This window comes from Echeneis naucrates, chromosome 6, assembly GCF_900963305.1.
Source record: "Echeneis naucrates chromosome 6, fEcheNa1.1, whole genome shotgun sequence".
In the NCBI taxonomy this organism is placed as follows: Eukaryota; Metazoa; Chordata; class Actinopteri; order Carangiformes; family Echeneidae; genus Echeneis; species Echeneis naucrates.
In genome coordinates, this window is record NC_042516.1 from 11262498 (window position 1) to 11288286 (window position 25789).

Sequence of the window (25789 nt, forward strand, 5' to 3'; positions counted from 1 at the left end):
CAAAGTAATTTCAAGGCACTTTGCATATAGAGCAGGCATAGACCAAACCCTTTGTGGAAGTATTTAAAGGGACCCAACAAATGCCTACATTGTCAAGCATTTGGCAAGGGAGACAAGGAAAAACTCCCTTTAAGAGGCAGAAACCTCGGGAAGAACCAGGACCAAGGTGGGCAGCCATCTGTCCATACCAGTTTGGTTGAAAGAGGGAAGAGGAGCAGACAGGGGGGAGAAACACAAAGTTAAAGACGTGGCAGTGACATAAAGATGTGTGTGAAGGAGAGAGGTGCTCACTGCATCCCCCAGCAGTGAAGGCCAATGGACACAGCTGAGCTGAACAACACATTAGTACAGCAGGTGATTACAAAGCTCCATCCTGCTCAACTGCAATGGAAAAACACTCTTAACACATGGTAACGGGGGCTATAAAAGCCTTTGTGAGAAGGAAACCACAACTCCCATGATTCCACCGCTGCTTTTGTCAGGCCTGACGTCACAGTGTCTGCAGCGTCTCCCTGTTGGCTTTGTGCGAAAACGACGCGGAGATGTTTGGGCGGATAAGTCAGCGGAGTAATCTTATATTTACCTCCTCCTCCTCTCACGTAGGTCGACGGCACTGTGCTTAAGGGCAGCACACACCAGGTGAGCAAATATTTGGCAGTTGTGGCGTCGGAACAAATGAGAACATGCTAACATCTGGACCCAGACTGTTCGCAAATCGCATAATTTAGGCTAACCCTGCTACCATTATATGTAAATCTGTGCTTACTACTGAGGGGGTGTGGAAAAAATATTAATTATTAATTTAAAATAAAAACACTTGCACGACCCAGCTCTTTATTTACATCAAATTAAGCCTTTCATTGAGATGAAAGCACAGCCCCCCAATGGCTGCGCTCTATGTCGATCTTTTGTAATTCAATTGTTTGAAGCCCATTCATTCTCTGCTTTTACCAGATATACCAGGACGACTCTTGTCGGCATCAAATCTGTTTTTAATGCTTCAGACGTTTACAATCCCTCTCAGAGAATAGTCCTACTTCCAAGGATGCACAATAAATGGGAAAATATGTTGAATTCATTCACATTTCTATTGTGTGTCTCTCCGGGATCTGTTTTCATAGACACATATGAAAAGGTACATTTGAGGGCCCATGGAGAGTCCTACCCCGGAAAACAGTGGGGCAAATCCTGTGACCAACGCAGCCCCAGGGCAGCCACTGAGGACCGAGGCTGAGGCAGCACCTGGTGAACCAGTTGCACAAGAGAAGGCTGAGTATGCTGCTCCTGATGAAAGTGAAACGCCAGTCTCACCACAGGAAAATCGAACAGGGGGGCAAATGGAAGAATCACCTGCAACTGTGGCATCCACACGAGTGGTGGAGAAAGAGCCTGCTGTTCAGCCACAGAGAGAGTCTTCAGAAAACTCTGAGGGGATAGATGGAGACTCTGCCACAAAGCCAAGTGCACCCACAGAATCTCATGCAAATACGGATCATCTGTGTGATGGTCAGACTGCAAAGAAGCATGGGGAAAGTCCACGTGCTGGCAGGAAATATGTTCCCTCCAAGAGGGCCATGATGGATCCTCTGAAGATGGACATGTCCAAACCACTTGTTATTCCTCTTACATGTAAGTTACCAAATCTGTGTGCGTGCTGTTCTGGAGTCAGGCTATAGCCAAGAGGTGTATCTGATTATAACTGATTATAAAGAATTTAGGATGACCGGTACAACAGTCACAGTTGAGTATGCTGGGAGATTCATGTGTTATATCAAATCTCAGGTTCCAATGTGGCAACCTGTGATCATAGCGGCCTTCTCAGTGCAGCACATTCCATGGAAATTATAATTATTTATCTGCATCTTAGATTTTTTTTCATTTACAGTGGCATCTTGATTGATTATTGCTGTCTAAAACATCATGAAAAACACTTTTTGGTTTAATATGAATGTGAATTAGGTGCGAGAGTAATAAAGGTAGCTTTAAAAAGTAAGATTTCACATTATTGTACTTACCTACAACACTTCCATTTTCACCAAATAGGTTCCTATCAAAGGTTTCTGGTGCTCAGAAGGAACCAAATAAACCATTGTGGGATAGAGTTGGATGAATACTCTGGGTTTGGCTGATATATTAGTTTATACCTTAGCGTCACATATGTTTTTATGCATGCAATAGACTGCATGTTTTAGCCCCCACAGAATACTGATAAGTACAAATTCATTGCTGTCACAATTCCTAAAAATGTTAAGACTTCTCAGCAAAATGAATGACTTTCTTGTGTATGCATAAAAGCACTGGGCTACTTATATTTTGTTAAACCACACTGATTTTGAGGCATAGTGGTTATAGCGCTGTTACCCCACAATAAGAAGGTTGCGGGTTCGATTCCTGGCCTGGGGCCTTTCTCTGCGGAGTTTGCATGTTCTCATTGTGCCTGAGTGGGTTTCCTCTGGTTTAGGGTTAGGGTTATCCTGCAGGTGTCTGTGTTCTGTCTGCGTTGAATGTTTGAATTCACAGAGGACACTATATTTTGTAAAGTTTGTAGATTCTGACTTCCTGTGTGTGTCAATATATGCAAAATTATCTTACAAAAGGTAGGTCCCTTTACCCAGACAGTATTTTGTTACAGTGTTTACCAGTTTTTAAGTCGAAGAATTTACCCTCCAGGCTACATTTTAGCTATATGTATGGAGCTGCAATTACTTTGTCACATTTTTCTTTTAGAAGGTCTTTATACTTTCAGAAAACAAAACAAAGAGTGTGTGCTACATGTTAACTTTCTCCCTGTTACCTTCTAGCATCGCAGCTGTCTCTGCAATGCACCCAGTGCCACATAATCTTTAGTGATCCTAAGAGCAAAGAGCGTCATTTGAAGTTGAGCCATCCTGAAGTGTATGAGAAGTGCATACTGAGGAATGCCCTTTTTGCCTGTTATGTATGTGATCGACACTTTACAAACTCCACTGAACTAATGGCCCACCAGAAAGCTCACACAGAGAAGAAACCCTTCAAGTGTCCCATCTGCTGCCTGGCTTTCAGCAAGTCATCAGAGCTCACCCATCATAAAAAAATTCACTTTGGCCGGGACGGTTACACCTGCACTGACTGTGGCAAAGCTTGCAAAACATTGACGTTACTGAAGTATCACCGGCGCACACACACTGGAGAGAGGCCTTATGTGTGCAAGGAGTGTGGAAAAAGATTCACCATGTCCAAAGCTCTGCAGAAACATATTCTGTCACACTTGCCAGAGGGAACTGAAGATGAGAGCGCCTCCAAACCTAAAGCACAAAACAAAACTGACGGTAAGAAAAAATTCAGTTACATTTTGCATTGTCTGACACATTGAATAAGTATTGTCCTTTTTAGCTCTGATAGAAACAGTGCTCTAGGGATGCCAATGTTTGATTTTCACTTTGGTTTAGAGGTTTCTCAAGTATTTTTGATTTCCACCAATGTTTGTAGAAAAATGTTCACAAGATTGTGAAAATTGTTGCATTACAAGTTAAAATGTGCCAATAAAATATCAAAAGTAACAGGACTTATATAAAGTCCAGTGGAAATACATGGATAATGTTATAGAAAGGCGGGGGGGGGCTAAATGTGATACATACATACATACATAAATTTGTCTGAAGATAATTGTTCAAAGCTGTTACCTTGAAATAGCTGTAGCAACAAAACATTCAGTGTCCGTTCTCTGTGATTTCTTTAATTTTACAAGTGCACTACTCATAGTGCATTTGTTTTTATCATGTTGAAAAAATGACCAAGATCCATTTAAAAATTTGAGTGGAGCACAAGTGATTTCCATGTCAGAAGCTGCAGTTTGCCATATATTTTGGAAATAGCAGCATGGGAGGTTGAACCTCCACACACTGCTCTGATTGCTGCTTGTTCATATTGAAATATTTTGTGCTTTTCATATTGTAATGCATGACAACTTTTTTTTCCCTTTTGTTGTGTCTGTCTTTATCTTCTACAGTTAAGTATTCTTGTTCCATATGCAAGGCCACTTTCAAGTCTACCAAGACACGGTTACATCATATGAAAACGAAGCACAATGTGCAAGGTGCAGCACGGAATGCCCTCCCAGCTCGACAGCAAGTGAAACAAAGTATGCCAATTATAACTCCAATTTCTATTTCCCAACCAGCGCTTCTACAGGTGGAGCCTAATGGACCTCTGCAAAAAGTTGATGCTAATATTGACACAGAGCAGATTTGCAGACTTATCGAATCTTTAGGAAATGTGCAGAAAGTAAATCAAGTTGTCATATTGGGACAGGTACCACCTCATGCCCCACCGCTGGAAGTACAGCAGGTATCACAGCTGGCAGAACCAGTGAATTTGAATCTCAGTCCACCACAGATAGATTTTCTACGACTGAAACAGTCAGAATGTAAGACGGTTGAATTGGACCTTTCAAACAACCAATGTAATTCACTAGAGCAAACCATTATACTGGAACCCATTACGCCAGATGGACAATTGGAAAACCCATCTTTCTCAGAACTAGGTTCCCACATAGCTGTAGGTGAAAATATAGAGCTAACACTGGTTCAGAGTGAACAAACAGAGCAGCAACCTGATGGAGAGGCAATGCATGAAATCCTCCAACAACCTGCAATTAGTACAATTCAGTCTGACCCTGTGGATCCAATGGTGTGTTCCAATGAAGATGCTGACCTCAAACAAAACCTTGAGCAAACAGTCATATTAGAACTGACCCCTGCTTTGATGCCAACTTTAGAGCTTGAACAATTGCAGAATGTGCCACAAAATGAAAACCCATCTTCCTCTCTGGTGCCAGCTGCTGAATTGGAGAAGACTCCCGATCAGCCTCTGCATCAGGCTGTAATAGGGGAGGAGGGTACCAGTTTGTCAGTCCCACCACTTACGCCTGTAGTTGAGTTGGAACTCACACCTTTACAAACAGAGCAACAGGACCTAACTTCTTGCCCTTTTGTTACACCAGATACACTCACACATACTCCAGGTGAATCTGAAAAAAATTCCAAAGAACATATTATTACCCAGATGGAAACAGCAAGTTTAGATCAACTGCATTGTGTCATTGATGAAGCAGCACCACAACAAACACAAAAGGCTGAAGAGCCAACTGAGCAAGAGCAATCTGATAATCTGCTAGAAACTCGCATGGAGGGCCAGGAGCAGTTGGAGAACCCGCCTGAGGTAAAGGACACAACTACTAAGGAAGTGGTTCCATCACAATTAGAAACCAAGAAAGTGCCACAGATCTCAGACTTGCCCATAAATGTAATGTCAGCTCAAGAACTGGTGAAAGTGCGGAAAAGAAAGCCAGCTAGGGCATTTATCTTTCAAGGATATATGCAAGAACTAGATGGATCCATATGTGAAGATTTACAAATTGATGCCCAACCTGCCAAACGTCAAAGAAGAAAAAAGCCTCATCTTGTTGTTAAATTTGGCCCACAAACCAAAGATAAGAAAAGCAAGAAACAGAAGATGCCACCGCAACGGCACCAGCCAACACAAGAAAAAGAGATAAATCTCTCTGATAAAACTGCAGCATCACAGAAGAAGGTAAGAAAGGGGAAAAAGGGAAGGAAAGTGGGGCATTTGGTATCCACAGCTGACCCAAAATCAGTTTCATCTGCTAAGGGCCCACAGGTTCAACAAGTCAAAGCCAACCCAAGAAAGAATAAGATGAAAAGGCAAAAAGAAGAGGCCAGGGAAGGTGCAACACATAAAAATGTAGCTTCACCAGTATTTAAAAAGAAAAAACAAGGGAAAAAAATGCAAAAAGATCAGCCCAAGGCTACAAGTGACGTGAAAAAAAAGGAAACCTTTTCCAAGGAGGAAAAACTCAAGACAAAAACAGTCCCAGCCTCAGTGGACATACTAGGCCCGCAAATAATACAAGATTCTCTACTTCTACTGAAAGGTCATAAACAGCCCCAGCTGAAAGTTTACAAATTAGACCCTTCAAAGACATCGGGCCAGACAAAGGACACCTCACTTCTTGAGTCCCAAACACTGTCCCAACAAAGTAAAGCCGACAATCACCCAACAAACAATCTAACAGCAGAAACTAAAAAAAAAGGAGGCAGGCCTAAAAAGAACCAGAAAGCCCTTTCATTGTTGTCCTCACTACAGATTTCCCAGCAACCCCCTGAGTCCCTGCCCACCCAAGCAAAGATCACCAGGAAACGTAAAGCCTCCTTGAAAGTAGAGACTGAAGGAATTATTACTGCTTCTCATTCCAAACGTGCCTTAGAGTGCAACGACTGTGGTGAGAGATTCAGTGAAGTCTCATCCCTTCAGAAGCATAAGGCAACAGTGCATATAGTAGAGAGTCCCAGTCTCACCTACACCAATGGTAACATCTTTGAAGGGGTTTCCAGGCTGGATATTTACCAGCTTCCGAAACATCATAAGGTTGTTGGGGTGATGGACGCCGCAGCAGATTGGGATACTGAGCCTGAGATGGCGATAGAAGACAGAGAACGAACTCTCTCTTTTCCAGCTTTGATCCCATCCCCATCTTTATCTGTTCCTCTTCCAGATGTTGAAGTGATTGCCTTTGGAGATAAAGATGGGTGTCAGTCGGGAGCAGATGATCAGTGTCATAGCTCTTCAATAGTTCACTCGCCATCTGGTCAACTGAAAAATAGTGAGATAGCTCCAGTTTTTCCATCCAAATCAGTTTCCAGTGCCTCTACTCATTCAAAGGGCTTTGAGACAAGAGAGGTATTGACATCAGATGAAACCAAGAAGGAAAAAGATATCCCAAAACATCTTGCCTTAGAATCTGAAGTCCAGGCTACAGCAGATGAAGATGTCAAGGAGGATTTACTTCTAGAGGTAGATTTAGTCACCGTTGGAGAGCAGAATGAAAGAGATAACTCAGTTTCTCCTCAAGAAACGGTTCTCCAAAGTGAGTCAAAAGGAACCCACAATTCTGAGAAAGAAAGTATAGGAACTTTTGTAGCAGCTGAGCAAACTGATGAGACAACACCTCAAAAGAGTCTGTCCCTGCAGACTGTGTCATGTTCCACACATCAAGTAGAGATCAAGGAGGAGGAGGAAGAAATGTTTTTCCAGAGAGGAAAAGAAAAACGGAAAGGAGCAGTCACAAGAAATGCCGCAAAGGGAAGGAGACAACGAACTGAATTTGCAAAAGGGGACAGAAATTCTAAAACTCTTTTAGGTGGCAATGTTGTCCAAAGAACAGAATTAGAGAAAGAGGAAGATGAATGTCAGGTAGTTTATGAACGACGTCCTGTATCCTCTGATTCAGAAATTCATGGCAATGATGAGATTGGCACAAAGACATCACAGCCAGAGACCAATCCTGAATGTGGGGCCAAGAAAGCTACCCCTCCTGCCACATGCTTTCCTTCCATGTCAGAGGAATCTCCTGAGCAGCCAGAAGTGTTAGAGCTGGACTCAGGTACCACTACTGTTGAAGAAGTAATAAATGAAAGAGAGGAAGCTGGCAGGGAGACTGCACAATCTCCAGGTATCATACAGAAGAAGATCCTCAGCTCTGGACAAAAGGACACTGCTGATAAAGATCCATGTCTGATGGTTGCGAGACAGGTGAGATACTGATTGTACCAAGAAATACCTTTACATTAATAATGAATTTAATTTAACGTTCAACACCATTTTTCCAGATTGTGGACACCATTGCTGTTAATGAAGTACAAGTACCTGGGAGTCAGGAGATCAAGGTCGAAGAGAATATCTCAGATCCACTTCTGGCTGCACCCACCTGCCAAAATAGACGGAGTGCAAGTGTGCAGCCACAGCACCACCGTGATATAAGGACTGTTCTGGTGAAAGAGGAGAGCAGCCTCGTGCTGAATGAGGCTCAAGCCTCTCCTGACAGTGGCCACATCAGATGGAATGTGGAGCCAGTGAGCCACAAAAACACTGCAACTCCATGTAAGTTGCAGTTTACATTTTTGAAATTTTAAAACAAAAGATCAGGGTTTTATGAAGTTTCGTGCTGAGTCAGATGAGAAGATGGACAGCTTTCTTATGTCTGCACATTTGGTTAGATGAGTTAAATGAGTTCAACTTAGCTTAGCATTGCCACAGAACAAATGGGGAAATGCAAATGTATTGAAGTTTTAAAGTGGATAACATGCCTTTTGGTTTTTTTTTTTCCCTGTTGCTTTCACTGCAAGTAGCAGGGATGAGTTATTAAATTATTAGTAGTCATTTCCTTTTAAATTTCAAATTGATGCTTAGTTCTTCCAGTCCCCCCCCCCCCCATGTTTGGCCGCATGTTCAACTCTTCATATAATCCACCATAGAGTACAAAATTAATACAATGGGAGAATTGTGTCATGCTGTGTTTCATTTCTGATTTTCTTGAAAACAGATAAAAGCTCAATGTGTTGCTATGTTGTACCTTTTCAATGCTTTATCTTCCCAGAGATAGGTAAATCACGTTTTAGGACTTGTGTTTTCAGTGATAGAAGGTGGGGAGATGATAAGCGACTGTCCCGTCACCCCGGAGTTCAACACCAATCAGTGTATCTTCTATCCAGTGAAGGAGGAGGAGCGGGAGGTTCTTCTGGGAGACAATCAGACCAGCAGAGGGAATTTAACCCTGGAGGGCTCTGTTGCAGGCCATCAGACCGAGGCTCAAACTGCAGATAGCACTCTACGTGAGTCTTTTTGTGTTGTGACCACATTCGCAGTACACATATGAGTATTAGAAAACCTCTGTGAGCATAATGATGAACATAATGTACACAGATGCAGGCAGCCATCCCATGCAGGACTGCCCAGAAGCAGGACTGAGAGGACCATTGTCAGAACCAGGAGTCAGTGACTTTGCAGATGGACAAGGTTTGTTTTCTTTTCTAAAATGACAAATAACATTAACTGCTTTGCTCATGTCCTCAAGCAATTTATAAAAATAGACATTTATATCTCACTAAAATAACTAATCTTACAGCTGAGGCTGATGGCGATTGGCCTCAGGCACCAGACCTCAGGGACTTTCTCCTCCAGAGTTCCGATGAAGAGGACACAGGTGCTTATAAACTGTCTGAGCCTCATTTAAACTCAGAGGCAGAAGTAATGGCCTACTTCTACAAGAACCAACCAACCTACAGTGCACAGCAGCCAGATCCAACGTCACAAAAGTACAGTGGAAATTTGTTTTTTGAAGTCTGTTGTCAAACATGGTACTCATGAAATAGTTGTGGTGATAATCTTACTTCTGATTTATGTCGGGTGCTCACTTGCTCAGGATGTTTTGTCTTTTTTCCAGTTTGCCAGGCTCAGTGATCCAGCTCAAAGTAACAAGTGAGGCAAACAGGACCAGAAAGCCCATTGATTATTTCTCCGATTATTTTGATTGGGATACCTGGGTAGATATTGCCAGTTGCACAAATAAACTATCCAACATGCCTAACCCTGCTACGGCAAGAGAAGTCGCACAGTTTGTTGGGATCCACATTGCAATGGGAACTTTGAAGGTTTGTCTTTCCTGCTAATGTCCTTGTTGGTCTTAAATGATCACTCTGTGATTTGAATGGGAAAACACCAATGGCTCTAATGTATTGGGTCTCTTGCTATTTTTTCAGTTTCCCAGTCCGAGGCTCTACTGGGAGGACTTGACTAAAGTTCCGTTAATTGCTGAAGCTGTGCCACTTTCACGTTTCCTTGAACTGTCAAGGAAGTTGAAGCTAGCTTCCCCAGCTAAAGACCTCGTCAGCTGTAATTTTCAGGAAGGACAACATGATGGTGGCTTGGAAAATAGACAGCAAGGTAAAACTCTGCTGAGCAGACAATGTCTCATTTCTCAGCATAGTTATGGACAATATCAACTTAACAAACTAAATGATTTGAACGATTCAGAGACACAGACTGATCCTCTCTGGAAGGTTCAACCATTACTCCACCGTTTCAAAGCAGGGTGCCAGTCACTGAAAAGAGAGGGCGATTATGCAGTCGACCAATATTTGCTTCCCTTGACCGGGAAGATAAACAACAACCTATCTCTCTGCTGCACTACTTTAATCGGATTTGGCGGTTTACTGTTGCATGTGGATTTTAAACTGGACCTTTCAGACAAAGAAAATGCTGTAGAAAAAATTGCCCCAAAAGGTAGTATGGTTTTTCTTTGCAAACAGGAGCTCTCCACCCCTGTAATGTTAGAACGCCTGCTGGTTGCTGGGGTTCATGGTGCGGGCAGGGTGGGGGGAGCACGGGGACAGATCGGGGATGAATTTGTGAGCTCAGATGGGAAGCTGATGTTACGCCGGTCACACTGTGGTTTCATACTTTCTACTGCGGGAAATAGCCAAAGGACCATGGCGTCACTCACTGAAAACTTTGAGAAAGCCCAAATGTCGGCTCGTCTCAGCCGAGATTTGCAGAGTCTTTATCCTATTCCGTTTACGGCGTCAGCTTCAACGTGTTGGCCTCAAGCGGTACTCTGGTACCTCACTGATGTGGCTCTGGTGAACTCCTGGCTCCTGTACCAACAGGATCACACAACAGCATCTTCACCTTTGACTTTCATGGCCTTCAGACTGGAGGTGTCCAAGGCTTTGATCTTCTCCAGTGGCTCTGATACTCAGGACTCAGTTCCCCCTCAACCCCCTACAGAGATCGCTCATTCAGCAAATGAAATCCCCAGTCCCTGCTTGGTGGAAGAAAGTCCTCTTCCTGATGCGGCCACACGGTATGATGGTTCAGGCCACTGGCCAGAGCAGCTCGCAGAGGGAGAAGGGGGCAGGTGTCGTTTTGGGGATTGTCAGAGAACATCTCGAGTCCTATGCCTTAAGTGCTGTGTCTTTCTTTGTATCTCACGCAACCACAACTGTTTCTTGAATTTCCATAACCAAGGGAATTAAGAAAAGGTCTAATTTTAACTCTTTTTATTTAAGGTGTTACTTTCTAATATAGAATGCAACAGTGATTTTGGTGTATATAAACCCAGCTAATCAAATCATCTCCTTTTTAACCTCACAACTTTTTCATGATGCACTCACTGACAGTCTCATTATTTTGTAGTATTATTGTGCTGCATTTTGAAAAAACAAATGCTTTGTGATGTGGCTTAATATGTCATTGAGCAAGTGTAAAAATGTATTTGCCTTCGGAAGGAATGTGAAAGACTATTGTAACACATGAACTTGAAATTGCTGGTACCATGTTATTTTTTACTGATTTCAATTTCCCATAATTGATATTCCACGAGGAGCCTGTTTTTTGGCTTGAATGTTAAAGATATTAATTTTGTTTCAAGAAAACAATAAAGAACGGATACAACGTATATTCATTTCTGTTATTTCCTTAGTTTAGGACTGCTAAAAAATGTTTCTATCAACAGCTTTTGTTTTGTCAAAGCAGGAAAAATGACAGTGAAGTAGGTGCACAGTAACAGGAGACTGAACCTGAAGCAGCAGCAGGGAATTTGTCTATAATTACTTACTTGAGTGACTCTAATTGTTAGTGTCAAAATGAATTAAATAAATGCAACAAAAGCAATATATCAAACCATAGATCACATCCTGGACAAATTTACTGTTCTTACAGTTGCAACTATTGCATTTGTCCTGCTTTTGTGTGCATGCACAAAATTATCCCCTCTTTTAGAAAATGTACAGTACAGGCCAAATGTTTGGACACACCTCATTCAAATGAATAGGAAAGTGTGTCCAAACTTTTGGCCTGTACTGTATCTTCCATTTACCTGCATTTAAAGAAGCATGTGATAATACCATTAACAGAAATGGTAACAAGAAATCCCTTATGGTGGCCAGTTATTTAGAAGTAATTAAAGTGCATTTAGAAGAAATTCATAATGCATTCATTTCCACTTTTAACAATGAAGTCAACGATTAAATAGCTATTGCTGATCCTGGTCATTGTATGCTTTGGACCAAACCCAAGTTATAGTATAACCCAAACGTAATTTGGGAAACTTTTTTAAGTCAAAATATCTTGTGTGGAAAATGCATTTGTACATGCCAAAGGGAAGGGCGGAATATAGTGTCGCTGAAACTGTTTTCCTAATTATACTGACACTGATGAAATCAAGTGTGAATTAAAATGATGATGATGCACACTTCTGTTCCAGAGAATCAGACGACATGCTAAATATGCGGTCAGTGTGTATCTCAATGAGAAAATGCCATGAATGAGAATATACTGAAGTAGACTAAACGAATTTAGAACAAGTAGTTTCTACCAAGTTGTTTCAGGTCACGTGACGAAGACGAATCATAGAATTGGACTCAATAGAAAAGGAGGTTCGTTCAAACCGGTGCTGATAATTGTGTATCAGTGAGACCGTGTAACGCAGCTCGTTTAGTCATTACAGCAGATTGTTTTGTGTGGTAACATCTCCAAAGCGGGTTGTATTACTGCAGTTTCACTACATACTGCAGGATAGCTGAACTCATGCCTTTTGTTTCAATTTGAGATTTGTATTATGGTCTGAAATCCATAACACTGCTCTTTGACAACTAAAGAGCAACTTAACGTGTCTCCGTCCATCATCTGAAAATCTCCTGTTAATAATAATCAATAAAAACATAGCAGTGAAAAGTGTCCGGCAGCCATCTTAGCTGTACGGGCGTCTATCACAACATACGCAGCCGATCTGTGTGCTGTATTTCTGTGGGGTCAACTCTCTCAGTCAAACTACCTTCAAAGAGCGGTTAGAGGTAACGCAAACGTCTACTCACTTCTACATTTGTTCCAGAAATAATCTGCTATTTGTACAAATACTAGCACACGTAACAGCTATTCGCGGCGGATGCATGCATGCTCCAGATAATGAGTTTAAACTCGGTGGGTGGAAAGGCACGAAAAGTCTTCAATCCGCTTTGAATGGCACTCTGTGTTGTTTGCGCTAACTGGCTAGCTAGCCTTAGCCCGCTCGGTAGCCAATATTTTTAAAAATGTGTTACGATTCGCGTTAGTTACGTGCACGTTTACTAAACTAATGCATCAAACTTACCTATAAACTCGTCCAATTAGCCAGTTGGGACGTTTCGATCAGCCAAATAAAGGCTGGATGCTTGTTAAATTGCGTGCTGCTAGTTAGCTTAGCTTCGGGGCCTTGACGGCAGTAGCGTACGTTAGCGTTAGACAGGATGAGCCCAAACTTAGTGATTCCCACCGGGAGGAAGTGGATTAATGTCTAAATGGGAAACACTGGACTCAGCATAGATTGTATAATAATGTCTTAACGGTTTTGTTACCCGAGCCTGGCAGTTTATTTGTAAATTTATGTGTGAATGTAAATCCTCATTATTGAAATAATAAATGCTGTTTCCCGCAAATTATTACATTGCTGCTGTTTTTAGCGGATGCCTCCCCTTCATTGTTTTTTATCTTTACCTCTAAGGAAATTTCGTGAATTGAGGCCACCCAGCATCCAAGGATGGACTCAGAGATTCTGAATATAGAGGAGATAGTGATGGGACGAGGATTGCCCGATCCACCTCCTGAAGCTCCCCCTGAAAAGCCAGCTGAACCATACAAACCCATTACTTTGAATGGCCCACCGCCCCCCCCTGTTCAATCCTGTAAGAGTCACAGTGATAATAATAATAATAATAAAAAAAAAGATTAACCTTATTTTTCTGCAGTCTCACAGTTTTCCAATCTGTCACCTTCCAGACCAGCATGAAAATTTGCAGTGTTTCCAGTGCTTCATCACATTCTGCAGTGCCAAAGCCAAGGAAAGGCACATGAAGAAGAGCCATCGGGAGGAATATAAGCAACAGCTTCAGCAGGTAACCATAACATTTTTAGTTTTTCCTTTTCATAAACAAAAGTGACAGTTTATAACTCATGCATACAGGTAAATGTATATGAATGCAGAAAAAAATCTAGTTTCAATGGCAAGCTACCACAAGCGAGTATGCCTTTGTAAAATTTTGGGCTCTTTTATTGAGTTTATTCATGGAATGCAGATTTATATTTTGCAAACATGTTCATGGGTACATAAACTCCTGCAAATCTCTTGGACTTGGAACATCAATCTTAGTCTTTAATTATTTTATTTGTTCACAGGGAAACACATTGTTTACATGCTATGTGTGCGACCGCACATTTCTGTCATCTGAGGAACTGACCCAGCACCAGCCAACACACAGCAAGGATGACAAGCCCTTCAAATGTGTTCACTGCAAGGAGAGCTTTAAGACATTTTCTGAAGTGAGTTTTGTAGCTTTTTAGAAAATAACTTCTGATTCATTGTTAAAACTGAATCACTCCATGGATGTCAAAAAATGTGATATTGGAATATAATAAAAAAATGTCTCAAGTTTTAAACATTTAAAGCTTCATAGATTGTATTAAACATTTCTCCTTTAAACTTTTTTCATTTTCTTTACATAGCTCACATCTCATAGAAGACAAGTGTGTCCAGAAAAACAGTTGGTATGTAAAGATTGCAATGAAACCTTCAGGAGTGCTGGACTGCTGCGTACTCATCGCCTTACCCAGCATCCCCGCCCAGATGTAGAGACTGCAGAACAGCCAGAGGACTCCACAAAAACTCATCGCTGTAAGAAGTGCGGTCAGGGCTTTGAAGCAGAGTCGGAGCTGATTGCTCACCAGGAGAAGTACCCTGAAGGTCAGCAATGCAACGGCAGTGCTCCATCTGTGAAGAAACGTGGACGGCCTTCCAAAACCGAAGACCCAGCAGGTGCTGAGAAAAAGGGAAAGCGGAAAAAGAAAGATGAGGCAGAAATCTCTGAAGAAGAAGTGAAAGCTAGCAGCACATTGGAGTCTGCAGCAACCCCAGCAGAGGAAAAGGGAAAAGCAGGTGGAGCAAAGCGAGGCCGTCCTTCTAAAGCAGCAACAAAGTCAGAAATGGAAGATAAGAAGAGTCCTGAGGAAGACAGTCAAGGTCCAGGGAAGGAGAAGAAACCTAAAGCAGATCCTGCACCTCCTCGTCAGCACCCATGTCCTGAATGTGATCTCTCTTTCTCTAGCTTGATTCAGCTCCGTGCTCACAAGAAGGAGAAACACGCTCCACGGAAAGCCCATCCCTGTGATGAATGTGAAGAGAGTTTTGCTCGTCCTGAACAACTGGATGCACATATGTCACGGGTTCACGCCATTGGCCGCTTTGCCTGTCCAACTTGTGGGAAGAGCTTTGGCCGTGAGCGCACCTTAAAGGCTCACCAGAAAAGCCACCCAGAGGAAAAGCCTGAAAACCCAAGTGCAAAGAGATAATTTGGACATGGGGACTCTAAGGAATATGTATGATTTTGAAGATTTTAGTCAGGAATTGCCTTTTTTGTTCTTTTAACATTGGAGTTCTGATGCTCCTGATCATGATTTCAGATGAGTTTGAAATTGTTTTGACAATGTTTTATCAAATTTGGGTTTAAAGTTAGGTTTTGATCAAGAGCTGACAAAATTATGGACAAACAGACATCTTCTAAATTGACTCACCAAATCTTCTAAAATCCATCTGTTACACCCTTTGTCAGATACATAGTTTATATGTAAAAACAAACTCCTTTGATTAACTTTTTAAATGATTTGTTTGTTGGTTTTTTGTTTTTTGTTTTTTAAGCGTGAAAAGCGTGTGGTGTGAATTTATTGCTTGGTGTCTTGAGTTTAACTCCTTTTGTGGTTAAAATGCATTTTCCCCCCATTCTTTTTTTCCTTCTTTTTCTTATTTCAAAACAGATTAAGTACATATTTTGAAGAAAATTAGATGCCTAGTAAACATACTGTGTTTGAATGTTTAGACAGCTTGTCAAAGAAATTTGTTATGTACAGCTTCTGGTTCATATTATGCATTTTTTACACTTAATATTTTGATTATGTTTATTTCTAAATTAAGCTTCATTCAGGAGGAATTTTAAAAGAGCAAAATTAAGTTCTGCTACATTTTTACGAGGGCAAAGTGCTCCAGATTCAATGTGGAGCATTATGCTTGTGGACACAAATAATCCACTATAATACTGATTTTGTCTTAGATTATAATTATTATTTTTTTTTTATTTCATTAGTTAGAAGATTCTCCATTGGAATTTGAGTTCTATAAAGAATTGTATATCCTGTTATCACTGATTGGATTGTTTCTCTCCCCATTACAATGTGTCTGGACACTGCAAAAAAATTTAATAAATCATGGTATCCCAAGGGAGGCTGCTGAAGAAATAATCTGACTGGTTGCCTTATTTCTCATTTCTAATTTGGGCACACAGCCTGAAACATTGGAACATGGCTTAAGTACTCCAGCGAGTGCCGTTGGACTGCGATTAAAAAAAAGATCAACATTAAAAAAACAAACCTGTTGATGCGGGATATTGTCCAGTTGTTCGGAGTCCGGACTTCACCTATCAATACAGTGAGAGTAATGCAGCTTTCCCTCTAAACCAAACTAACACTAGCCAAACAGCAGGGGTAACAGTAACAAAGTAAATTTACTTGAGTACTGCAGTGAAGTACAGTTTTTGAGTATTATTTTTGGGGGATACGTTTACTTAGACTTCACTACATTTGAAGGACAAATATTGTACTTTTTACTTCACTACATTTCTATTGAGGCTCTTGTTACTCGCTACCTTAGCGCTAAGTTCAGTCAAATTTTCTGTCAGTTTCAGTTTGTTTTTGAATTAGTTTTATTTTGGTTGTCACTTCCTGTTTTATTTTGAAGTCCTTTTTCCTTCCCTCGTCCTGGCAAGTTCCCACCTGTTGATGGCCTTCCCTGTCCTAATGTGTTTCACCTGTGTCTTGTTGTCTCCCTCCTCTTGTGCCTGCACAACCAATACACTCCCTGCCCGCCCGTCTCCAGACCTGCCCCTTGTTGTCTCGTTAAGTTCAGTTTGTATTTAAGTCTTGGTTTCTGTCCAGTCCTTGTCAGCTCCTCTGTTCTGTTATGTTGGAGAGCCTGTTTTTGTCCTGTTTTCTGGAGAGTCTATAATCTTTGTGTTCTTGAAAGCCCTGCTATGTTTTTGTATTTTTCTAGTGTCCTGACTCTTTAAACTCCTGTTTGTTTGGGTTCTAAGCCTTTGGTTTTCATTAAAATATTCAGCCTCACCTTCACCCCGCTTCTGCCTGCTCATGCCTTTGGGTTCTCACCCCTGCATACAAAAAGTGACAAGTCTAACATTCATTGTTTTTAATTGTAATTGTTTTTGTAACACGCACACCTCTGTGTGTGTTCTAGGTAAAAATATGGCCACGATGTATAATCCTCATCCTACCTGGATTATTTCTCCATTACTATTGGCTCATTATACATTGTGGCCATATTATTACCCGGAACACACATTAGCTTGTAGCCAGAGTTTGGATGTCTTCTGTGGACATCACTACAACACGGTCCAACTCCTCATCACTCACAGCTGAATACAGGTCTGTCTTTCTGCACCCATGAGTAATGTCCCGGTTCTCGTGTGTGTTGTTGTGTCTGAAGAGGTGGAGTACTTCTTCTAAATTTGTGGCCAATATCTTTGTCAGAAAGTGTGGAAATAATGCCAACAACTTAAATAAATTCCCCTCAGGACCCTCCTCGTCCCTCTCTCTGTGACCTGACAGCAGCTGGAGGTCTCTCCTCTCTGTCTCTTCTTTCTGATGGAGCTACCAAACTCAGCTGTATCAAAGATAACGTTTTGTGTCGGGCTTTAATAATACCTAGGCTAGGCTAATGGACGTTAGCATTAGAGCTGGCCAGTTAGCTTACACAAGCTAACTGCGCTGTTTCTTACCTTGCTCTATGTTTCTCGTCCCAGCTTCAACACGTTTTTAAAAAATATTTGTTCAAAAAATTTCTTAACCTTTTATTTTCTTATTCTCTTTCCTTCCTGATCACCGGATTTATGCTGACTAGACATTTTCCTATCGAACTTCTGACAACAGAAAACAGTCTAACATAGCAACAGTAACCAAGGGGGGCGGGGCTTAGCGAAGGATCGCGCTTCAATGGGTGAGTTTGACAGATAAAATAAATTCATGAAGCACTACAACAGGAGCCTGAAGTTATGAATTCAATTGGGAAATAATTCTATATATTTTTAGATTTAATGAACTGGTATATTAAATTCCCTTTTTCCCTCCATAAATAAGTAATCTCAGTGGGTGATATGTTCCGTTTTTTTCTGGTCCATACTCTCTGGTCTGGTCTCTTTTCTATTCCTGTTGCTGTAGCCCAGTCACTCTTCACCAATTGACCATCTGTCCCTACCGGGAATTGAACTCATGCCATCCTGCTCCAGTTACCACATACATTTACATTACTTAACCTAGGAATGTTCAGGTGCCACACTGGGAATCGAAACCTGCCCTCCGGGCGGCAGCACTAACTGCCACTGTGCTGCTCAAGTTTAAACAGCAGAAAAAAATCGGTAGATCAGAATCCTCCATCTGTATTTTTCCTTTACACCCCAAAATGGGAAACAGAATTTGTATAAAAAATATGATATATATGATAGATATCTACTTTATTTATCCTGAGGGAAATTCACTTTCATGCATCACTCACACAACAGACAAGCAATAAGACAGAGACATTCAGTCTCACCTTTACACTGCAATGTGTGTAAACATGACAGACACACAGCTCATTTTTGTAGAGATTAGAAGCTGAAAGGTTTACAAACACAAAATAGGTTCAGCATTGGGGAACTATATTGAAAATTGTGTTGATACTTGTGGCACATATTGGGATACTGCCCTTGTTTTTGCCGTCATCCTGCATCCATGACAAGAAGTACGATCATAGAAGGAGGCAGAGGAGGAACTAGACATGTGGCACACAGCACAGTCTATTAATCAAGGTGAATAGCAGAGACAGCAACACGAGGTAACACACAGCACAACCAGCAGAGACCGGACCTCCACAGACTGGACCCCCAGAGACAGGACCGCTCCAGAGACTAGACCAGAGGTCTCCAAATCCGGTCCTGGATGTTTCCTGCTCCACCACACCTGATTCAAATGAGTGACTCCTGATCAGACTTCAGCAGAGCTTGATGATCAGGTGTGTTGGAGCAGGAAACATCTAAAACATGCAGGACAGTGGCCCTCCAGGACCGGAGCTGGAGACCTCTGGACGAGACCGGTTCTTGTCGGGCCTCTTTAACTGAAGGTATTTTTGAGCTATAAACATGTCTGTAGCAGAATCGCATCAATGTATTGTATAATGACAATGAAGCTACTTTCCTTTCCTGTATTTCCTGAGGTATTTTTTTATACTTTTATTTAAATAATATTTTGACAAAGCTTGGGAAAAATAAGCTCCAAGTTGTCAAACTCGGGAATTACTGCTTCCAAAATAAACATAAACGGCTGCTGCACATATTTTAGCGTCCGAAAATGATGGCAGTATGCCAGGCTTATTTTTTTACCCTACAAGTTGACCTGTTGCGTGAACGCTATGATATCGAAAGTAGGAAATAAAGCATTCTCGGTTCCGAGTTTTATGAATGCAACATCCAAGTCGGCGTTTTTTTAATCAAAGTCACTGTTGAAGATGATGGAGAGTAAGTTTATGAAGCCAGGGGAAGACGTCCTAACAGACAAAGGACTCAAAATAAGTGGATAGAAGAGAGGGGCAGAGATGACAAGCCTATTGGTTATTTATTACCTATGTTGTATTTAGAATAAGAATTAAATAGTTTACTATTGCACACCCCTGGAACAAATTTCAGGCTCAGGATTTGTTCTTACTTTAAGCCCTGTAGGAAATCACTGATCAAACACAGTGTGTTTCCAGACTAGAATAACTTGAATTTTACTAATTTTTAAAGTAAAAATGCTTATCTGACATTTTATACACTAAATAATCAACTATTAAGGTATTTAGGAATTAATGTGAGTTCTTCTTTATTGGGCTAAGCGCTCTGGATTTAATGAGGAGTGTTAGGCTTGTGGGCAAAAATTTTCTACTATAATACTGATTTGTCTATAAAGGGTTGTCCCCTTCTTTTCTCACACACAACTTAAAATTTGTTTAGTGAAATGATTATTTTATTATGTGTTTATAGATTTACTTTATTTCTGGATTTTCGTGTTAGTGTAAATTGGAGTACTCTGGTCCAAGAATTTCCTTCAGGATTAATAAGGTTTTAATAAGTGAAGTAAACCGGGGGTTATTAGGGGGCTCTTGGGGTCTGGAGCCTGCTTTTTCTGGTAAGTTATCCTGCACATAAATATTGTATTAGGTGTATTTGGCCATATTACCCAACGCACTGACAGACATGCTGAGGAAACTGCTCATGCTTGTTCCGATGTTTTTACTTATAGTGCCACTCCGAGACACCGGAGGGAGCTGGAGCGCATGCGTAGGCTTCCTCTCTCTCGCGGTACTTCCTTTGTTTTCCTTTTTCCTCCCCCAGCTGCTCTTCATCATCAGAATAAGTGAGTTTTCGGTGATCTGCGGGTCGGGTTGTTGTCTCTTTGCCTTCCAGGCGAGCGGCCGTGTCGGTGAACTCCGTGTGACCAAATGTCGGCTTTAACTGGGACGAAGCGCCGGAGGTCGAAGCGACTGTCCGCCGTCTCATTGTTGTGAAGCCGCCAGGTGAGCGGTGGAGATGACCAGCCGCCCCTCAAGGTGTGCCGTTCGACCATTTCCGCGGAGAAGTCGTTTCGCATCTTCTATCGAGAACTAAAAGAAAGAAAAGCAGCAAACGAGGAGCCAGCAGAGGAATCCCCGCTACACCCAGATGTAGTCTCTGGACAGGTAGGGCGGCAGAGGTGTCGGTGAGCGTGCGGCGCGTCTCGTGCACCGAGCTAGCCTCCGATGCTAGGCGGACACCTGCCCCGCGTTGTCTCCTGTTGACTTCCACGGCCGCCATGTCCATTGAATACACCATCGACATCCAGCTGACGGAGCTCGGCTTTCCGGACATCCTGCAGCAGCAGGAGACGTCGGTCAGAGAGACAGCCAGTCGCTCCCCCGCCCCACTTGCAGGCAAACAGAGACTAATATCTGCGGAAGATGCGGGTGCGAACAAACGGAGGCCACGTGCTCATCAGCCCGCCGGCTCTCCCGCACCACCGCGATCACAGATATCCCTCCAGCTGCAGGATGGACAGACTGCCAAAGACACGGTGCTTTCGTCAGAGGACCGTCCCTCTGCCGGACCGGACCCTGCACACTGTCCTGACGGGGACAGTGGGAGAGACTTCCGTGAAGCAGTCCCTGCACTGGACAATTCAGCAAAGGGGCAGCCCGATGAGGAGGAGGACTCGGATGACAGTGAAGTGTCCGATGTGTATGAGGAAGAAGAGGCTGAGGATGATGATGATGAGGAGGAGGAGGATTATGAGGTCGAGGAAGGCCAAAACGGTATGGACCATTCACTGGACTCTCATTAGAAAAGAAGCAGCCTCAACGAGACACTTTGCAACTGGCTTGGTTAAATTTGATATGAATTTGTAAACATTACATTGACATTGCACTGATTTGAGATTTTATCTATTTGGAGACCAATTTTAAAAGGTTAAGTCGTGTGATGTTTTTCCAATTTCTAGTGAAGCACAAAATGACCAAAGCACGTTAATCCTCATGAAAATAGTACTCAATGAGCTTATTTTGTCCAGTAACATTTGTCCGAATCCAAAGTGCCGAGCTGTCGTTGCATAAAAAACCCCCCTCAAATTATACTTGTACATACATATAAGTAATTATGTTCAATATTTTTTTTTTGTTGTTACGTTTGTGAGATTGTGTGGGAATGAAATATTTTGAGAGTGAATAGCATAGTGTAAGTTTTTTTTTTTTGTTTGTTTTTGTTTTTAATAATTTGTCATATTTATTTCAGAGTTTTTATGCTTGTTGTATACCTTTTTTTTATAATGATCTAAACCCTTGTTAGGTAGCATACTTTTAATTTTCTGCTCTTTTCACCAGAGCCAAGTGAGCCATGCAGTTACCACTGCAACCTCTGTAGTCTGCAGCTCCCCTCAAAGTTCAAACTCCAGGACCACATGAACTTGCACACTGGTGCACGTCCATATTGCTGCGCTGAATGTGGGAAACGCTTCTGCCAGATTTATAACTACCGTGTCCATCTTCGCACACATGCGCAGACCAAGGTGGATCGTCTTGTGTGTCGCATCTGCCTGGTGGGCTTTACATCGCAGGAGGACCTGCAGGACCACTTGTCGAAAACTCACTTTGAGGATGAGTTTTATGAGTGTGACCTTTGCAAGCGCGTATTTACATCCTTGAAGGCATGTGAATCTCATGTGATGTTGCACAAATGTATGCTTGATGTTGTTTGTGAAATATGTGGTCGCAATTTCTCAAATCCAAAATCTCTTGCACGCCACCGGAGGAAGATATGCAACAGCAAGTTTAAATGCGCAGACTGCACCCAGATCTTCACCAAGAAGAATGCCCTCTTGAAACACAGCTTCTCCCATCTTGGTCTGCTGCCTTACACATGTGTACGATGCAACTGCCACTTCCGCTTGGCAAAGTTGTACCGCCAGCACAAGTGTGAACCTGAGCGTATCCACTGTGTAGCATGTCTTAGAGAGTTTGTCAGTCAGGCAGACTTCGAAAAACACAAGAAGGACACAGGCTGCTGGGGCAGCCAAGGCTCTAAAGGGGACGAGATCAGATGCTTGGAGTGTGGAGAGAAGTTTGACAGTTCAGAAGAGCTGAAGAAACATGCTGGGGCTCACCAGAGGGTGCTGAAATGTGCTGAGTGTGGGAAGGGTTTTCGGTCAGCCCTCCTGTTAATGTCCCACATGGGCGGTCATGCTGGCAAATCACCATGCCTTTGTCAGATCTGTGGACTGGGATTTCCCCACCAGCAAAACTACGACAGCCACCTCAAGACCTGTGGACAAACACCACAGCCTGTGGTGAGTGTGATGGCAGCTGATTGAAGGACCACATCTGCCTCTTTTTTCCTTTTGCTTGCATTCAATTCAAAGCCTACATTACAGCTACCACCAATTTTTCTAAAGCATTTTCTGTAATTTTAGATTCCCTACTTTCCTGCTAGTTAGTAGTTCACTGTTAAAGGGTAATCTGTTTTAGAGGTACAACAAAGTTATTTTCATTATTGACTAATTTGCCAAATATGTTTCCATTAATCGATTTTATGAAAAAGGGTCATAAATCCATGGTGATGCTCTCAAATATCCAGTTTGTATTGGACAAAAAAATAACTCAAATGTATATTTACAAAAATGTGATACAAGTAGATGGTAGTTCTTCACATTAGAGAAGCTGGAACCTGTAAATATTTGACATTAATATTTATTAATCAAAATAGCCACAGATTATTGGTATCTTTATGGCCCAATTGATTAATCGATTAATTTTCTAATCTCTAATGTGTATTAACACCAGGTTTCTATCAGTAGTCGGCACAAATAGATTTCTTGAAATATGGATTAGGGTAATACTTCATACTCTATTTCTTAGAACTCTGAAGTACTCCATTAAATCGATCCATTTGGTTGTACTGGCATGTTTTGCATAATTAATTTGGTAACTGGGATGCTTTTTGTTGTCTTTTTGAATTTTAGAGTGCTCCCAAGAAACGTCAGGCTCCAAAGAGCTCTTCATCAGAGGCAAAAAAGCTCAATGCCAAACAAGACTTGTCACATCAAGCAAAAACGGTGCTCCCACCTGCTGTTGATTTAAACAAATTTGCTAAACCCGTTGAAGACCCAGTTAGTCCAGGCGTTGTGACAGAAGGTGTGTCTCCTAGTTCTGGCCCAGATGGGTTATGGAAGCTAACCCTTGACAAACAGCCACCTCCCGGGGTTAAACTTGTCCTTTTTCTTCCAGTCAGTCCAACTCAGCATAATGGCCAGGCTGTTTCATCTGCAGCCCCTCAGACACTCCCAGCTCCATATTTGGAAGTCCAGTCCCAGGTGTCTCAACCAGCTGTTTTAAGTGATGGGCACCTAGGACCAGGAAACAAGCCTCTGGATTTGGTAACTAGGATTAACCAGGATCCTGAATGTGAAGCACCGTTGGATCTGTCTAAGAAGTGTAACTCGTCTAAGTCTATTTGGAGTGACCTTCTTCTTAGCAGTGTTAAAAATGAACCAGAAGAGTTTGAAATTGCAGGAGAAGTTAATCGACAAGAGCATAAAAGCAGTGACAGCAAACTCACAATAAAGATGAATCCAGGAGAAGCCGGTACAGAAATTACACCAATGAAAATGAGTCCCATGGATCTCTCCCCTCATGGTAGATCCTTTGGAGTGAGAATGAAGAAAGAGCCCCCTTCCCCTGGGTCTGACTTGTCGTCATCAAAAACCTACCCACTGATAGACTGGAAGTCGGAGAGAGAAATAAAGATGGAGGTTGATGTTTCACCCTCCGCCTCTGTAGATGAGGAGAAATGAAATGCAGTGTAGGTAGGCAGAATGGTACTACAAGTGCAACTTTCCACAAGTATGCGTGTACTCCTGGGGTATGTCACTGTCACTTGACTTATGTCAACATATGACTTTTTTTATTCTCTTGGAGCGAAAACATTCCAATCTTCCATTTGTTTCACTTGTTTTTTGGGTTCAGGTTTTCTCTGGGTTTTGCAATGAGAGAAAAGCGGTATATTACCTGTTATGAGGTCTATGCAATACTGTGCAGGCTTTTTCACAACATTTTCAAATATTTCTTAGTTCTACTTTTATGTAGTAGTCTTTGTAAGGGGAGGGGTGGGATTGCCACCCTTGGGTTTCTTGATGTGCTGTAAGTTAAAATGCTGGATTTGGAAATGTGTTCAGCTTGAAAACTTGAAAGTTTGTGTTTTAAATATATATGCACTTGACTTAAGTACTGCGTTAAATACTTAAATTGTGCAAATAAGGGTACTGATCCATACTGTCTGTTTGTCAATTTGTGATTTACATTTGCTGAGTCTTTATGGCCTCCAGGTAACTTTTCATGTTTTTCTACACACTAATAAAGACTTGTCCTTGAGACAAGATCAGAAAAGTGAATATTGACATTGTGTTTCATTTTTAATCTACTAGATTGACTTTGTGTGTTTTTGTACATGACGGACTTAACACATTGGCTCTACAAGGTCCTTCTCTGTAGTGATCAAAGCTTAATCAAAAAGGCCTGTTGTTCCTGCAGTTACTATTTAGTGTTTGATTAGTGACACCAGTAATAGTGGTAATGGTCCCTACTGTGTTTTATGTAAATTAAAATAAAGATTTGTAAATGATTTAGTTTTTAATTCTTGAAAAGGAAAAGCATTTTTCAAAACATTAAGTTCCAATCCAAACAATTAATTTCTTCACCACAGATTGGAATTTCTCATTCATTAAATCGAATTGCATGTTTCAGTAGTTGTGTGCAAAAGAGTCAGTGCAACTCTACAAGCTGCACAAAAGCCCTTTGTATATGTTTCACTGAGCAAATCTTGAGTCATATCAGTCATATATACTGTAAATATCTATGACATGTTGAGTGTTTGCTCTGTCTGCTAAATTGGCGAAAGACCTGTCAGGTGAGAGTAATGGACTAACAATCACAATCAAGTTTGAAAGCATATCTGTGCAACTTGCCCACAGAACAGTCTCTATCATCGCACGTGGAGGAACCTGAACAGCAGCTACATGTTTGTGGACAAAGCAGAGGAAGGAGGTAAGGAAAGTCTGAAGAAGTCACAGCCAGACCAGTGGATCATGCTGTAAACCACTGACTTTTGGCAGCAGAAGCTTGTAGAGCAGTACAGCCCAACAGTTGCAGCACAGAAATGAATTGTGCTTCCAAAAGTGCCCAGTGTTTTTGTGTACTGCAGTGTGCTCAAGGTACACTCCAAGTTTACTGGGAAAACGTATGAAACGTATTTCAAGGATTGACCAT

The 25789-nt window shown here is 41.8% G+C and overlaps 3 protein-coding genes across 5 annotated transcripts; all 3 read left to right on the forward strand.

The window, feature by feature from the left end:
* Positions 1-501: 501 nt before the first annotated feature.
* On the forward strand, positions 502-11293 carry znf576.1 (zinc finger protein 576, tandem duplicate 1). The gene is made up of 10 exons (XM_029505392.1): positions 502-639; positions 1122-1629; positions 2802-3308; positions 3989-7590; positions 7668-7938; positions 8472-8669; positions 8761-8853; positions 8963-9152; positions 9281-9488; positions 9597-11293. The coding sequence occupies exons 2-10, from the start codon at positions 1152-1154 to the stop codon at positions 10869-10871; spliced, it is 6822 nt and encodes a 2273-aa protein (XP_029361252.1). The 5' UTR covers positions 502-639; positions 1122-1151; the 3' UTR covers positions 10872-11293.
* A 1331-nt stretch (positions 11294-12624) lies between these two features.
* Positions 12625-16172, forward strand: znf576.2 (zinc finger protein 576, tandem duplicate 2). Of its 2 annotated transcripts, none has more exons than XM_029504888.1 (5): positions 12625-12689; positions 13376-13556; positions 13651-13766; positions 14047-14190; positions 14374-16172. In XM_029504888.1, exons 2-5 carry the CDS (start codon positions 13412-13414, stop codon positions 15214-15216), a joined length of 1248 nt encoding a protein of 415 aa, XP_029360748.1. In that variant the 5' UTR covers positions 12625-12689; positions 13376-13411; the 3' UTR covers positions 15217-16172. The 2 variants fall into 2 exon arrangements, with proteins under 2 accessions (XP_029360748.1, XP_029360749.1); XM_029504889.1 differs by having other exon boundaries at positions 12688-12816.
* A 4140-nt stretch (positions 16173-20312) lies between these two features.
* Positions 20313-24915, forward strand: LOC115045079 (zinc finger and SCAN domain-containing protein 10). 2 transcript variants are annotated; one of them, XM_029504571.1, is made up of 4 exons: positions 20313-21289; positions 21854-22815; positions 23488-23659; positions 23753-24915. In XM_029504571.1, the coding sequence occupies exons 1-4, from the start codon at positions 20794-20796 to the stop codon at positions 24316-24318; spliced, it is 2196 nt and encodes a 731-aa protein (XP_029360431.1). In that variant the 5' UTR covers positions 20313-20793; the 3' UTR covers positions 24319-24915. The 2 variants fall into 2 exon arrangements, with proteins under 2 accessions (XP_029360431.1, XP_029360430.1); XM_029504570.1 differs by having other exon boundaries at positions 23488-24915.
* Positions 24916-25789: the final 874 nt, after the last annotated feature.